Genomic DNA, 15,574 nt, shown 5'->3' with positions numbered 1-15,574 from the left:
TCATGTTTACCCAATCAGAGACCTGTCGTCGAGTCATTGGAGAATCTGGACCAATCAAAGCTGGCGTCACAGCTGGCCAATCATAGATAAAGCTCAAACAGCCAATCGGAATACTGTTCTGATCAGCCTGGCCCCGAGGCAACCAATCAGAGAGTGAGCAGCAGCCCAGAGCGACGGAGAGTGAAGAGCGGCACCAATCAGCGACACGCTCGGGATGATCTTTAAACCGTTTGGTCGGAAGGTGGGGAAAAGTGCTATAAAAACAAGCCGGATCCCTCCGCAGTTTCAAAACAAAAAAACGGTAACTGAACTTCGAGGAAGCGAAATATAAAGCCTCGGGTTCATTTTGAAGGCGGGGGAGAACGCGACGAATAATGAAATAATAAAAGTCGCTTTTGTTTGCTTTCCTCTCAAAAGACGACTGATTGAAGAGTGATAATAGGTGTTTCTTGGACAGGGACTATTTCGCATGAGTGCGCGCGCACGCTTACGGCACCCACTGCGTGCCGCGGCGCGCTCGACCCCGCGCGGTGGTTTTGTTGTCTCCTCTCGAAGCCAAAGCCGAGAAGGAAAAAAAAATGTCTGGAGCGAGAGGCAGGGCGGCCCGGAGCAGCGTGGCGGAGGGCGAGGAAGGAGCAGCGTTGTTGTGGTGGTCGTCGGCTGTTTGCGAGGCGCTGGGGGAGCGGTTACTTTGAGAGGAGGACCCCCCCACCCCCGACTCCGCGTCCAGGGTTTGCTTCGGAAATTTACAAGCAGTCGAGGAGAGCAGAATAAAGAAGGGATATTTCAGCTCTTGTATCCGGGGGAGGGCCGGGCCGGGCCTGGCTGGGCTGGGCTTGTTTATTGTGGACAGGCCGACAGCCACGGTGGGGCGGTGGGAGAAGCTGCTCGGGCCGATTTCCGAGTGAAGAGGCTGAAGCGATGCGGCTGTGAGAGGAAGGAGGGACACTCGCCACATCCACTCTCTCCCTTTGTGTTGATCACTTTCTTTACGGCGGCGAGAAAGCGATTTGTGTTGATTACGGCGATTTGTGTTGGTTGCCAGGCCTCAGCCGCCGACGTCGTCATGTGGGTTTATTCGGAGTTCATCCCTCCGCCCGAGTGTCCGGTTTTCGAGCCGAGTTGGGAGGAGTTCACAGACCCGCTGGCCTTCATCAACAAGATCCGGCCCATTGCCGAGAGAACCGGCATCTGTAAGATCCGGCCGCCCAAGGTAGGTCTCCCACTGCAGTACCTCCCAAGGGGTGTGGGTGGTTGTATTTTTTTTAAAAAAATCAACCTTTTCCCCAACGACTTTTCAGCTGTAAACAATGCGCCTCAGAGCTGACGTATCGGTGGAAAAGTGTTTTGATCGATTCGTTTTCAAACATATGATGATATCGCCGCATATATAATCGCATCTTTCTCAGGGCAGTAAACTTGTGTCACTTGCCGCATGATGGAAATACCGTTCTGTCCCTAATAATAATAATCCTTGCATTTGTTATAGCGCCTTATCACGTCTTCGAGACGTCTCAAAGCGCCTCACAGAATACACTGTAAAGTGTAGTGACGGTATTTTGTGGGCGAAAAGCGGCAGCCGACTGTGCACAGCAGTGTGCCACAAACAATCTTTGATTGAAGTGACCGATTTTTTAAAGAGGAATTATTAATCCCAGAAAAGTGATCCGCCAATCGATTAACTGGGTTCTTATGTACTGGTAGGTAAAGAGAGGCGTGTGGAGCAAGGAAACTTGCCCAAGGTTTCTTCCTGCCGGGAAGCAAACCCAGGTCTCTTCCTTGCGAGGCAAGTGCGCTAACCACTGAGCTACAGGACTACTCTCACTTTCTGTCCACTCTTTTTAACAAAATAAACAAAGTTTATTTAAGGCTGTTAACCTATTCAGTATGACATTCTAGCAACCTCTTCCAAGCAATAACATTCACCCTTTCCAAAATAGATCTTGCCTGAATGGTTAATCCATGCCTCATCCACTTTTTAAACATACACTTCCCCCCACCACCACACCCCCCCAGTTCAATTCAATTCACACCAGTTCATCTGGCATTAATAAGTTCTCTTTGAACAGTGACTGGGTTTAGTTTTATATGGCTGCAGGCAGCCAGTGGAAGATGGTGATAATACTGTAGACTATTGACAGAATATAATAACAATCCTTGCATTTGATATAGCGCCTTATCACGTCTTCGAGATGTCTTCAAACGCTTCACAGAATATACTGAAAGTGAATTGACAATATATTTTGAGTGCGAAATGCGGTAGCCAATTGCGCACAGCAGTGTTCCACAGTCGTGAATTTAGTGACCAATTTATTATTATTTTTTGGAAGGAATTATTACCCCTGAAAAATCCATCTGCCAATAAACTAACATCCAGTAACTGGAGAATAGTTCATGTTTGAATCTCATTACTGTTCACTAAGAAATACCATTGAACAATGCACCTTTAATAATGAGTATTGCAGGTGAATCAGGAACTACGAACATTAATATGAATGGTAGAAGGATCCTTGATCACTTTGATCCTTGTTTAAAATAATAAATCTTGAAGAGCAGAGGCATCAATGTATGGAAAGAGGGATCAAGTTAGTGAAGAAGTTTATGAAATTAAAATCTAAAAAGTCAGACTTTGGCATCCATTATTACAATTTTACAAATTATTGTGTGGAGTATAGTTGGGTAATAATCTTGGCTTTGTGAAAGTACTGGATCTAGATTTATAAATAAAATATTCAGGCTGTGTTTTCTGATTGTCTTCCAACAATGCAGTTCAATGACAATTGTTTGAGAAATCACCATAAATTTACTCACAATGTTTACTGTAAAATTATCAAATTAATTATGCACTTTGCTTTATCTCTTAATTACATCATGTTTGCAGATTTAAAAAAACATGTTTAATTTGTCCCTTTAATTCACTCTGAGCAGTCTATTTAAGTGCAGAGATTTATTATTGGTAGGTAAATGACAGATGAGAGCATAAAACAAAAAAGAGTATTGTGTATTATGGAAAGCACTTGTTGGAGGCTGGTAGCTTCCAGAAAAAGATGTGGGTGAGGCACTTGTCAGATGTCAAATGTGACAAAAGAGATGTGTTCTCTGTCAGCCACAAGACCCCAATATGTTTATATTTATAGAACAGGTTTAAGTTGAAAACCACAATCATTTTTTAAAAACTTGTTGCTCGTCTTCACATAGTTATTTGGATGTGATAACCTGAAATACTGCAGTCTTTTTTAAAAAAGTTTGCCTTTTCAACCGTTTTGAAATTCATAATGTACAGAGAAGTAGAATTACAAAAGAGAATGCAATGCATATTGGAGCTTCACAATTTCATCAAGCTTTTAAAATGTTTCACTTCATCACAGAATAGGATTAAGTTTCTCCTTTCCAATTTATTTTGAGAGATAGAAAAGTTGGAGGTTGACTTTGATACGTTAAACCAAGACATCTGTTCAAATGGCACTGTTCGAAGAGAAGAGGGAGTTTCTTCCCCTGTCCTGACCAACAGTCACCTAAATAAAGTACGTCATTCCCTTCATGCTTGTGGATCATTGCTGCCCACAAATTGTCTGCCTCATTTGCCTTCAAAACACAACCAATCCACTTTGCAGCATATCCTCTGAAGCACTTTGGAATATCCTCCTGATGTAAAAGCTGGAAAACAAAGTGCAAGTATTATTGTGTATATATAAGGCCCTTTTTTAAAAAAATTGGAAAGCAGAGAAATTGATTTTGCTTCCTCTTATCAATATAATTTCTCATTCTAAATCCTTGCTTAAGGATTCATGATCAGAATATAAATGTGCAATTGTTTTTGGAGATGTTCCTTTTTGAATTGCATATGCCTCTGTTTGTGAAATTGTTGTTAGCCATTTAATTTTCCATTCTAAAATTCCAATGCCTTTGTCTTGAAAGGAAAGGGCATACAATGACTTAACCTCAGTAATCTAGGGATCACTAAAACTTTAAACAGAAACTTAATGGTTTGAATGCATAATGTAGTACATAATCCAGTGTGTAATTTACACTTTTTTGATCATGATCCCCCAATTAAATTGAGCATCCAGTAAAATACTGGCTGTTTGTGGGACCTTGCTGCGGCACGTTTGCTGATAAGCGCTCCAAGACCCTGTCGGGCATGAAGAGTGCTATATAAATGCAAGTTGTTGTTGATAAATACAAAGTTATTAACTTTACAGAAAACCACTTTGAGATGCTTTGATATAAGACACTGAAAGATTATCTTTAAAAGTCAATATTCAATTAAAGTGTTGCAAAGAAAATTGATGAAAAGCTTTTATAAATTGGTGCAAAAACTTGTTACCTTTGATTGTTAATTTAGACAAAAAAACAGTTAAGTTGCTGAAACACATTGAATGGATTTAAACTCATGGTTGAGGAAAGGGCAGGAAAATGACACAGAAAGCATTGCCAGCACAGACACGATGGGCCGAATGGCCTTCTTTTGTGCTGTATGCATTTCTATGGTTTTAGATTTTTTTCTTTATTGCATCAGTGGAGATTTTATGAGTGGGGGAGATGTAGATGAAGGAGATGGCTTGGGAGGGGGTTGAGATAACTTATCTTTTATAATTTGGTCCAGTAAATCTATTTTGTGAAATGTAGAAGTGTAAACTACCTCAAAACAATTGTTTTGGAAGAAGGTTGTGGGTTCAAGCCCCACATTGGGACTTTGAACTCAGTTGGCTGACAATTTGAATACAGTAGTGGGGGTGTTGTTGGATTTGCCCTTTTCGGTCTAGGTGGATGTTAAAGATTCCACAGTACTGTTTGTAAATAAAAGGAAGTTTCTCCTTGTGTCCTGGCCACTAATCCCCCAAAGAAAATTGATCACTCATTTCATGTTTATTAGCGGGAAGCTGATGTGTACAAATTAGCTGTTGTGGTTGCTCACCATTACAATGTGTAAAGCACTTTGAGGCATACTGCTTTTGGAAAGGTTCTATATCAAATGCAAGGATTATTATTTTTAATTTGAGTACTAATTTTTGGAAGCTTTTTGAAAGTTAATGGGTGCAAAAGAAAACTCTTGTGCTTTACTGTCTATGCACAATAAATGAAAAAATAAGTTTGATGGTTTCTTCCAAAACTTAACACATGCTGTGTATTGCATTTTGTGCTGGTTCTTGACTCCTGTGAAAAAAAAATAGTTGCAGTGTTGAGACTTGTGTATTTTTTATGTGTTAATCCTGTATCACAATTCAACATTGAAATTGTAAATTTTAGGCCAGAATTTGTAAATTCAAATATTGAAGATTTCTGCCACACTGGATTTTAATTTTTTTCATCTTCATTATGGTTTAAAAAGGGTGTGTATACAATGTTAAATTTGTCTCAATTCCCAAATGGTGAAGAGTGTGATATTGTACACTTAAACAATGCTGCAATGGCTTTTGAAAATGTAGAAATTAGCTTTACTTATTTTTTGATTGTAAAAACCTAAATAGCATAGTCAATAACTGGCTTGATTTGAAGTATTTTACTTCAAACAAAGTTTGGGTCTTGGGGTTTTCGGCCAGGTCTTCAGTGCAGAGCATATCATGTGCTATGCTTAAAGGTGTTCTGAACTCCATTCCCTTGGCTGGGACAAAAACATTTTTTGCCTTCTTTCAGACGATTTTCATTAGAATAAGGATACTTTATTTTTTATTCCTGAAAGGTTCCAAAAATTTTAAATGCCTCCCAATGACTCACTTTGTTGACTTGCCCTAGATTCTGCTGACAGTAGCTAAACAACTTTCTTGGGTGGCCAATTTTCAAACTGAAATAAGTGGTCTCAAGTTTTTATGTTTATACAAAGTGTGAAGTGAATTTGCTAGGAAAACTGAGGCTTCCTGTTGACAGGTACTGGAGCTTTAAGAGTTGAATCTTGTTTTCATTTATCAAGAGTCACAGGCATTGACTCTTGATAAATGAAATAATAATCCCTTCAAAACCAAAAACAATAATAAATTGGTCATTTGTAATCTACGATTGTTTGTGGGACATTGCTGTGCGCAATTGGCTGCCGCGTTCGCCCACAAATATACAGTCAATTCACTTTACAGTGTGTTCTGTGAAGCACTTTGGGACGTCCTCCCGACGTGAAAAGCGCTATATCAAATGCAAGGATTATTATTATTATTGAGTCAAGAAACCAATGTGAAAACTAATGAGATCTTCAGCCAAAGCTAACCTCCAACACCCCCCCCACCCCCCCAATGAAAAAGATGCATTAATTAAAATGGTGACTGAATCGAGGCCCGAATGGGAAATTATTCCTTCTGGTCCAACGTATGGTATGCATCAGAGCATTAATGAACATCTCTTGATGTTTGTTTTAAAATTGTACTTGTGTTTTCAAGCCTGCACAGTATCAGGAGCCTGGCAGACTGTTGTTGGTTTGTCTTCAATTGTTCAGTGCAGTGCATTCTGTGCAATATAGTCTATTCCCAGAGCAGGGACTACTTCAGTTACTGCAGCTACTCTTGTTAGCACTAACAAAATCCAAAATATCTGACATTCAAGATACTAAAAATTCACCTTATTTTTGTTCTATGGGTTAACACCTGGTTAAAAGAAAACATAGATAATTGAATTTGGCGTGCTTAACAATTAAAAATGCTGAGGGTAACAGACTAATATGAGAGTGCTAGAAACCCGAAATTTAAATGAGTGGCATGGATGATATACTGAAAGGCACTTGAGATTTTAATGCAGGTGGAATTGCGATACTTGTGTGCCAGCTTTGAAACCTCTAGATTTATACAAAAGAAATCCATATATCAATTATTTCGCTGAAAAAATAGTCACTACATTTTACAGTATATTCTGTGAAGAGTTTTGAGATGCCTCAACAAATTAATTAAGGCACTATATCAAATGCAAAGGTTATTTCCTTGCAAATAAATTCATAGCAAGTGTTGCATCCCTTTCCCCCGAACTTCTCACTGCATGTTGGAGATCCTCAACTTCACATTCAAATCCCTCCAAAACGTCACTTACCCTGCTTCTACGACTTGCTGCAACCCTACACACCCAGCTTTTGCCAATTAGGGTTAGGCCCTTTCACCTGGTCACCGGTTCAACTCCTCGTCTGCACTTTTGGTATTATTTGGCCCACTGTGTAAAATTTGCTGTGTAAACTGTTTTGTGTTAAATTATATTTTTCATTGTTTCGCTTTGTAACTAACAGGTGTTTTTAAATTCACTCATGTAACTGGACCACTCAATCATTGAGAACGGGGAATGTCTTGATCAAAATTGGTGTTTCTCTGCCTTGTTCTTTTTGGCATCCTCTACTTGTAATTGGATTTTGAATTGTTCAAATCTGTTTGTCTCTGTGGTCTTCACTAGGTAACCTGTGAAGGTTTGTTACTTTTCTAATTAATTCTGATTTGTAATGACTAGTTGAGCTGAGGGTGTCTAATGTGGGGTGGTGGGGAGTTGTTTCAGGTCATAATCCTGTTTGTTTGATTGCGATCAGAGTGTGATGCCAGGTCAATTTTTTCCCTCTTCATCAGTTTTTAAGAAATTCCAATTGACTTTATTTGGTTTAGCAAGGAGAACTTGTGTGGAGGGGGAAGAACCAAGAAAAAGATTCAGGGAGTAATAAATGAATATGTTGATTGTTTTTTTTAGGACTGGCAGCCACCTTTTGCCTGTGAGGTGAAGAACTTTTGCTTCACACCAAGAATCCAGAGGCTCAATGAGCTGGAGGTAAGCAGGAAATAATAACTTCAGTGAGAACTAGGTAACTATTTTCCAGCCTTGAATTTTCCTACCTCTATTGATTGTCACTGTGAAGAGCTTCTTCACTGACTGAATGCTGCGTAGTTTCAGCTCCAGTGTAACTGTACCACATTCACAACTTTTATTCAAGCAGACTTTGAAATTCCTGAACGAGACATACGAGTGTAACCTTACCTCTGGTAGAGACTGCAAATACAAATAATGTTGAAAGGAGTGAATGTGATTTTCAATCTGGGATCTGGACACATTTTAGAGCCACCATTTGTTATTCAATAATTTGAGTAAGATTGAATCGTAGATAATGTCTGTCTGTACTCCTTAACAGAGACTGTTGGCTTAGCTGTTACTAAATTGTTGTCAGTTAGATAGGAACGCAAGTGTTTTACACAATGTTTGTGCACAGATTTGAAATGTTATTCCAAAATAACATGCTGCTCTATGCTTTTAGGCACAGACCCGAGTCAAGCTGAACTTCCTCGATCACATGGCAAAATTCTGGGAATTGCAGGGATCAACACTAAAAATCCCACATGTAGAGAGAAGAATTCTGGATTTGTATACACTCAGTAAGGTTAGAGCTTCAGTTGAGTTTGAAAAACAATTCTGCTGGGTTGGGTTTTATTTGTTTAAAAGTGTAAATCATTTTAAGTATGATTTTAGGACAATTATCTTGTATTTGAAGTACTACTTCTTCAATGTCGCTGAATCTACTGCTCCTTCCCATAGCTCTTCCGTCTAGGAATCAGGACCAAATCTATTCTCTTTGTTTCTAAGTTTTGATGAGTGAAAATAAATTTGGTTCAACTAAAAGTGGTTAATAGTTTGTTGTCCAGATCACATGTCGAACTGCTGATCCATTTCATTGGAAACTACCTTGACAGTTAATCGGGCTGAATTCAGCTGTATTGGAAAGGTAGATTTAATCAAAATTGTGTGATACAGTAACACTGCATAATATTGTGCTTTGTTATAATGCAGGTTTGCTTGCAGAATCATGTCATTGCAGAACCTGATATCTACTTACCGGGAAATATAAAATGTGTATGGAAAGCCAGAAAAATTGCTTCAAAACACCAGTTGATTTTTTGCACACATCAGAATGGCTGATATCCACATTATCAGATTGCTTTTGACTTAATTTCAAGAGCTGAGCATAAATCGTGCTCAGGAAGTCACATAAGCATTGATCTGATGACCTGAAAAAAATACTTTTTTTTAAACAAGTGAAAAGCCAGCCACCATTATGTTACAGAAGCAACATGATCTTGGAACTGATTGATTTTCTTGTCCTAAGTGTACCAAGGTCTCACATTTTCTTAATGCATTGGTGAGAGATAGGTTAAAGATAGAAAAAATTGAAAAAACAGGCTCTAACTCTACCATTGGTGGCTTTCTCCTCTCTCTTCCCCCACCCCCTGCAAGCTTCGCTGTAAAATTTTATTCTGACAAATTAAGATCTGTAAGATCTCTGGCATTTCATCACCTCCACACAAATGTTCTCATCAGTCTCTTTCCAGGAAGGAGCAGTATAGCTCTGACATGGAGCCACTTTGCAAGTGTTCACTTGTCCATAAGATATATTTAATGGAAATACTGTTTTAGCCGATGTCTCATTCTTCAAGACAACTGTTATGTGAACTGTTATATATCCATACACTACAATTCCAATTCTACTTTTCAGTGTTGACTTTGTTTGTTTAAAATAATTTAAACTACATGAACATGGTGATATATGAAGCCTGATTTGTGTCTTTGTTTTGGAGATTAACTGTATCTAATATTAATCAATTGATGCCCTAGAGGTGCAAGAGGCATGAGGAGATACTGTCATTTTGAAGAATGAGCTTTATGTTGCCTCATTGTTACTGACTTTCACACAGAGTCTCTTTCTAGACTAAAATTTCTAGTCGTTGGGTAATTGTCTGAGAGGAGCCTTGGATTTTTCTGCCTTTATATAACCTGAGGCACTGGTATCGATTGTAGATCTCCACCCCCACCACACACACACTGCTTCCATGTAAAAATTCAGCTGACTCAGATGAGACCAAGCTATGAAACTGTGCCGCTCAGTATGATCCTGAGTGGCGCTGTTACTTGTGCAGTCAACGAGCAAGAAAAGTTATTTTACTTTGATTCTGTGTTCATTAAAGCTCACTTAAAATTGTACTTTCCTCTTGCAGGTGGTTGCAAGTGAAGGTGGATTTGAAATGCTGTGTAAGGAGAGGAAGTGGTCAAAGGTTGCCAGTCGAATGGGTTATCCCCAAGGAAAGGGTATTGGCTCACTCTTACGCTCCCACTATGAGAAAATTCTGTATCCATATGAGCTGTTTCAGACAGGAGTCAGTCTTTCGGTAAGACTTGCCTATTGCACTCCAATCAGTGGTCTTTCTTCATGTTGGAATATTTTGCTAAATTGCTGTTCTCATTGCATGTGCTGACAAAAAATTGGAAATACAAAAGTACATGATGGAACAGTCATGTCAAGCATTTGAAGAGGCCATTTCGATCCTATGGCTAGTTTCCACACGTTTAAAAAAAAGCCTCAAACACAATTTTATTCTGTTGCCAAATTGTCTGGAGAGAGAGATTCCCCTGGGGATGGGGGGCAGGAGGGGCAAGAGAGAGAGATAAAGACTGAGATAGAACTTTATATGTATACTTTACAATTCTGTACTTTTTTAACATTTTTTTTTAGTCCTTTCAACACAGTTGTTTGATTTGTTCATCACTGGTATATGATAGTACTCTTGTTTCAATCATTCCTTCCAAATGTTTTCTTCCATCAATATTTTTCTTTAACCTCATCCATGACTTAAAGGCTCAATGATTCTTCTTAGCATTTAGATGCTCAATGAGCAATATTTCTTTTGAAATGGACAGAGTATGATCTCTCTGCAAGACTGAATATTTTTTTACTGTGTGCCTCTCACATTGGATTGGGCTGTTCCTGAGCAAAAATTGCAAATTGTAGAATGAATTTTGCACAGGTGGCACCTGGCAGAAAGAAGACATCGAGCACTGTTAAGAATCACTTGACCTGAGCATGGCCTTGCTGTCAAAACGCTTAGAGAAATGAGGTGGGCATTTGAAGCAATTTTCATATTTTCACCCAATGTTCTTTTGATATATGATCAAATGAAGGTTTACTTCTTGGATCAGTTAATATTTTCCTGGGAAACTGGCTCATGCAGCTTTTTATGTCTTGAGATTTGAATCCTTCCAAGGCAGAGGGTGCTGGCGTGCCTTCAAAACCTCATGTGAAAATCTGACATCTTGAATGCATCTATACTATCTGATTCAACAGTGGTTTAATTTAATTTGAACAGTGCTTCAGGCAGTGAGTTCTACAATCTCACTACCCTCTGCGTGAATTAGTTCCACCTAAATTCTCTTTTTAGTCCTCTAGTTCTGATCTTATTTGTATCCCCTGGCTACGGACTCCCCAACCAGTGGAAACAGCTTATTTATGTAAAGCTTATTAAACCTTTTTTTAAAAAAACATTTTAAACACTTATTAGATCCCCGTTAAACCTCTTTAGCGAAAAAAAGCCCAGTGTGTTTTCAGATAGCAGTAACTGCCAGCCCTGGTATCAGCCAATTAAACCTATGCTGAATTATTTCCATCGCTGATGTATCCTTATTGTCCTAGGAGAACTTCAAATGTGTAATTATTACTTTTAATTTTGAATACATTTATCTTTTCTGTGGAGCATACAGGTGAAGCAGATTTCTGAAGAATGCAAGTTATCTGTATCACAGCAATGAAAATTCATTCCTTTGTGAAATCAAAAGCTACTTTCTGCAGATGCTTTGATCTCCCCCTCCATTATCTATGCTCCTGTTCAAAATAACAAACAATTTTGCTGTGAGTTCCATGCACCCTGATGTGATCATTTTATTTGATCTCCAGTAATTTTGCCTTATCCCTTTAATAGACTCTTGAAAACGCCTCCATGCAGATCTTTCCAAGCTCGGTGCGAACCTTGAGTCAGGTAGGTGAACCTCTGCATCTGTGCTTAAGCACTTCAATCTTGTCCCCAATTCCTCTCTCTGGTTTGATGTTTGTTCCTGATAGATGCAAAGGATAAGAAATAATTATGAATGAATAACTTATCACTTTGTTTAGGGGTGTTTCAATCAAGGCAGTTGTGAATTCTGATGTTATGGTGTCTGATATTGTGTTGTATCCTGCAATGCAAGTTAATGCCAAACAATTATAGACTTTGTTTAGCTTTTTTGCTTGTGTATGGTGTGGATACTTTAGAGTAATTGGTATACGAGAAAAAGCTTATTTGGCACATCAAACTAGTTCTTTTCACAATCCATATACAATCTACCCAATCAAAGGCTCTGCCCAACACATTTATTTCCTGAGGGAAGATGCTTAAATAGTACCCTATTACCAACTGCAATGAAAAAAGCATGAGTAGTTTAATTTTCTTGCACTTCAATTCTTTCCAGAGAACTGCTTTCTGCTCATATTTCCTGTCTATACCCAATCCATATAATTTCCTCATGATAATTTGACAAATGGACTGAACCATATTCTATTACCTGATTTATTTTTTAAAGTCAGCCTAGTAGTTTCTTCACATGGAAATCCATTGCCATGCTTAAGATTCTCCAAATAACAGTTCCGTGTACAATAAAACTCACATAACTCAAATTAGTCAGCACCATAACATTTAATACGACTTTTGCTAAGTCTGAGTTGCAGGTAAACTTGTATCAATTGTATAATATCAGATTTAATCAATAATCTAAACCTGCTTAATTCAGTGCAGCCGGTAAGTTTGCATGAGGTGATGGATCAAGACCAAGTTAGCTGCAGTTCATTGCGTCGGCGGATTTGCACTAACCGACAAAGTTAGAATTGCGTGGAATCGTGATGAACAAAGTTCTTCTGCGCATAAGGTGACTGATCAAGACTACATTTCCTGCGATTGAATGCAGCTGACCGGAAAGTGCAACTACGTCGAGGGATCAGGACGTGATTTCCCGCTGATAAAATGCGGCCAGTAAGTGTGGGAAGAACGGAGACTCGAGTGGAGTATGATTTAGGCACCCCGTTGCAGCTTTGCTTACAACCGCAGGATCCAATATGTAGCTTGACACACAGACAAACTGACATTTCGTTTAGACATTATACCCGGCTGGCAGAACTCCAGTGGGAGGACTCCTTTAATACATTTTCTCTCTGGCTCTCTGTCTGGCTCTCTCTCTCTCTCTGTCTGTCTGGCTCTCTCTCTCTCTCTCTGTCTGGCTCTCTCTCTCTCTCTGTCTGTCTGCTCTCTCTCTGTCTGTCTCTCTGGCTCTGTCTGTCTCTGCTCTCTTCTCTCTCTCTTCTTCTGTCTCTCTTCTCTGTCTGGCTCTCTCTCTCTCTCTGTCTGGCTCTCTCTCTCTCTTCTCTCTCTCTGTCTGGCTCTCTCTCTCTCTCTCTCTCTCTCTCTGTCTGGCCTCTCCTCTCTCTCTCCTCTCTCTCTCCTCTCTGTCTGGCTCTCTCTCTCTCTCTGTCTGGCTCTCTCTCTCTCTCTCTGTCTGGCTCTCTCTCTCTCTCTGTCTGGCTCTCTCTCTGTCTGGTCTCTCTCTGTCTGGTCTCTCTCTCTGTCTGGCTCTCTCTCTCTCTCTCTGTCTGGCTCTCTCTCCTCTGTCTGGCTCTCTCTCTCTCTGTCTGGCTCTCTCTCTCTCTCTCTCTCTCTCTGTCTGGCTCTCTCTCCTCTCTCTCTGTCTGGCTCTCTCTCTCTCTCTCTGTCTGGCTCTCTCTCTCGCTCTCTCTCTGGCTCTCTGGCTCTCTCTCTCTCTCTCTGGCTCTCTCTGGCTCTCTCTCTCTCTCTCTCTGGCTCTCTCTCTGTCTGTCTGGCTCTCTCTCTCTCTTGAAAGACCCAGTGTTCCAATATATTCATGCTCATGTTAAGTTCCATCATTTGTGATCAAGGAGTAACACTTGGTATTAGAGCGTTCAACAAAAAGGTTGGGGGCGCGGAGGAGAGTGGGGACGGGGGGGGGGGGAGAGCATGGGGAAGAGGGAGGGGAGAGAGGGGAAAGAGGAGAGAGATTGAGGATATGTACATTTTCAATTCACTTTGACTGTTATCTTGGCAATAATGACCCCGGCTAACATTCCCAGATGATATTTATGACAAAGGATGGGTGACATTCCAATAGGAACACATTTTTGTGCTAGAAACATTTCATGCTTCTATTTATTTAGAAAAATTGTGTAAAGAGAAGCACCGTCTGTGTTCTGGTTGACACATACTTCTACAAGGCTGCATTTACCTCGGATTTCAAGCGTTTTGCTCGCCGTCCTAATGAATTCATTTTAGATGTCTGGACTGGCTGGCGCTGAGCAATACCTTGGTGTTTGTGCTCCTTGTCTTTCTCACTGCTGTCGTAGTCTGGTTTCTGGATGCACTGAAGGGGAATTAAAACACCATACTTTTACTCCACTAACTATTCCTTAGAAGGGTTCTCTTCGAAGTCAGCATGCAAAACTTAGCAGGCAATTCCTTTGCACCGAAATTGAAGTGAACTGAAACTAATCAGGAACCGTCTTCGTCTGAAACTATAGTGGTGCAAACCGTGATCAATCAGCAGGAATTGCTCTTCTCTCTATCCTCTCACACCCGCTCAATTTTAAGTATAATCACCAGCAGAAAACAATGTAAACATTATCTGAGAATTTTTAAAATTTAACAAAGTGTGGAAGAATATGTCTCAATTGATCAATTATCAAAGTGGCTCATAACAAAGAAGCCATCAAACCATAAATACACATTCAAAATCATGTAATCAGACTCTAATAAGGTCTGATTACATGATGAAAGGACAGAATTGACAGCCAATTGGAAAAACTCCACATACTGATACCAGCCACAATACAAGCAACTATTGGACTCGCTAACCAAAGAGGAACATGACAGAACAAAAATATTCAATTAAAAAGCAGCACCATAACAAAAAATTTGTTAAATTTGCAAATGGATCATATAGAATCTCAAGAAGAAGCTGTTTAGTGGAACAATATGAAGACTGCCAATGCAAACCGAAAGACATTAGCAAAGGTTTAATTTGGGATGAGCAGAAACAGTTTGTTTTAATATTGAAAACAAGGTGAAAGCCCATATATAGCTCAAATACAGAACATCACCATAACTGAAAAAGTTTAACAATCAAGGTAAATTGTGTGGTAAGATGAACATAGGTTTTGTAAGAAGATAAGACTGATGACAAGGAAGGAAAATGTGGAGGACCTTGGTGGGGAAAAATTGATTGATTCTGATTTAAATAAACAGATCCAGTTTGCAAGATTCATAAATAATGAATCCCACAAGTCCCCAGATGATTTCACTCTAACACCTGGATTTAAATTCTAATCTTCTTTTTGACTTGTGTAAAGTCGGGGCTTGTCTGCAGCAATAGGAAGACCCTGAGAACTGGCTAGAAACTGCCACCTTTACAGAATTCCGAGTCAGAAAAAAGTTCATCCAGTTTCCTGCAGGATTCAATATTTGCAAATCCTTTTGGACATCACTGAAAATAGAAAAGGGAAGATAATGCAGAATTTAACATTTTAAGCTTGGAAGGTACAAGAGGAAGATTCATAGTAGTAACAACCATATTATCACGAATAGAGAAAGAAAAACGTTGACAAGAGATATAAGGGGGGAAGAGGAAAGAGATTGTTGATACAAAGAAACTAAGTGTAATAACACCAAGTTCTGAAATCCCCCTATTGTGGGGGGAGGTAAGCAGGGTCTCCTTGAAACTGAACTAGTTCGAAGGTGATATATCTGGTAACGGAATTTTGGAATCCAGC

General features: G+C 39.6%; 1 protein-coding gene across 2 annotated transcripts in view; it reads left to right on the top strand.

The window, feature by feature from the left end:
* Positions 1 to 522: 522 nt before the first annotated feature.
* Positions 523 to 15,574, top strand: part of kdm5a (lysine (K)-specific demethylase 5A) — an 86,995-nt gene continuing 71,943 nt past the window's right edge. The window contains exons 1-5 of one of the 2 annotated variants that reach the window (XM_007898636.2): positions 523 to 1,213; positions 7,645 to 7,722; positions 8,204 to 8,326; positions 9,936 to 10,106; positions 11,691 to 11,747. In XM_007898636.2, coding sequence (XP_007896827.2) covers positions 1,067 to 1,213; positions 7,645 to 7,722; positions 8,204 to 8,326; positions 9,936 to 10,106; positions 11,691 to 11,747 — 576 coding nt within the window. In that variant the 5' untranslated portion in view covers positions 523 to 1,066. The remainder of the gene's footprint in view (positions 1,214 to 7,644; positions 7,723 to 8,203; positions 8,327 to 9,935; positions 10,107 to 11,690; positions 11,748 to 15,574) is intronic. The other variant, XM_007898637.2, reaches the window with a different exon arrangement.

Source organism: Callorhinchus milii, unplaced genomic scaffold, assembly GCF_018977255.1.
Source record: "Callorhinchus milii isolate IMCB2004 unplaced genomic scaffold, IMCB_Cmil_1.0 Scaffold5, whole genome shotgun sequence".
In the NCBI taxonomy this organism is placed as follows: domain Eukaryota; kingdom Metazoa; phylum Chordata; class Chondrichthyes; order Chimaeriformes; family Callorhinchidae; genus Callorhinchus; species Callorhinchus milii.
This window is presented reverse-complemented; position numbering and strand designations above follow the sequence as displayed.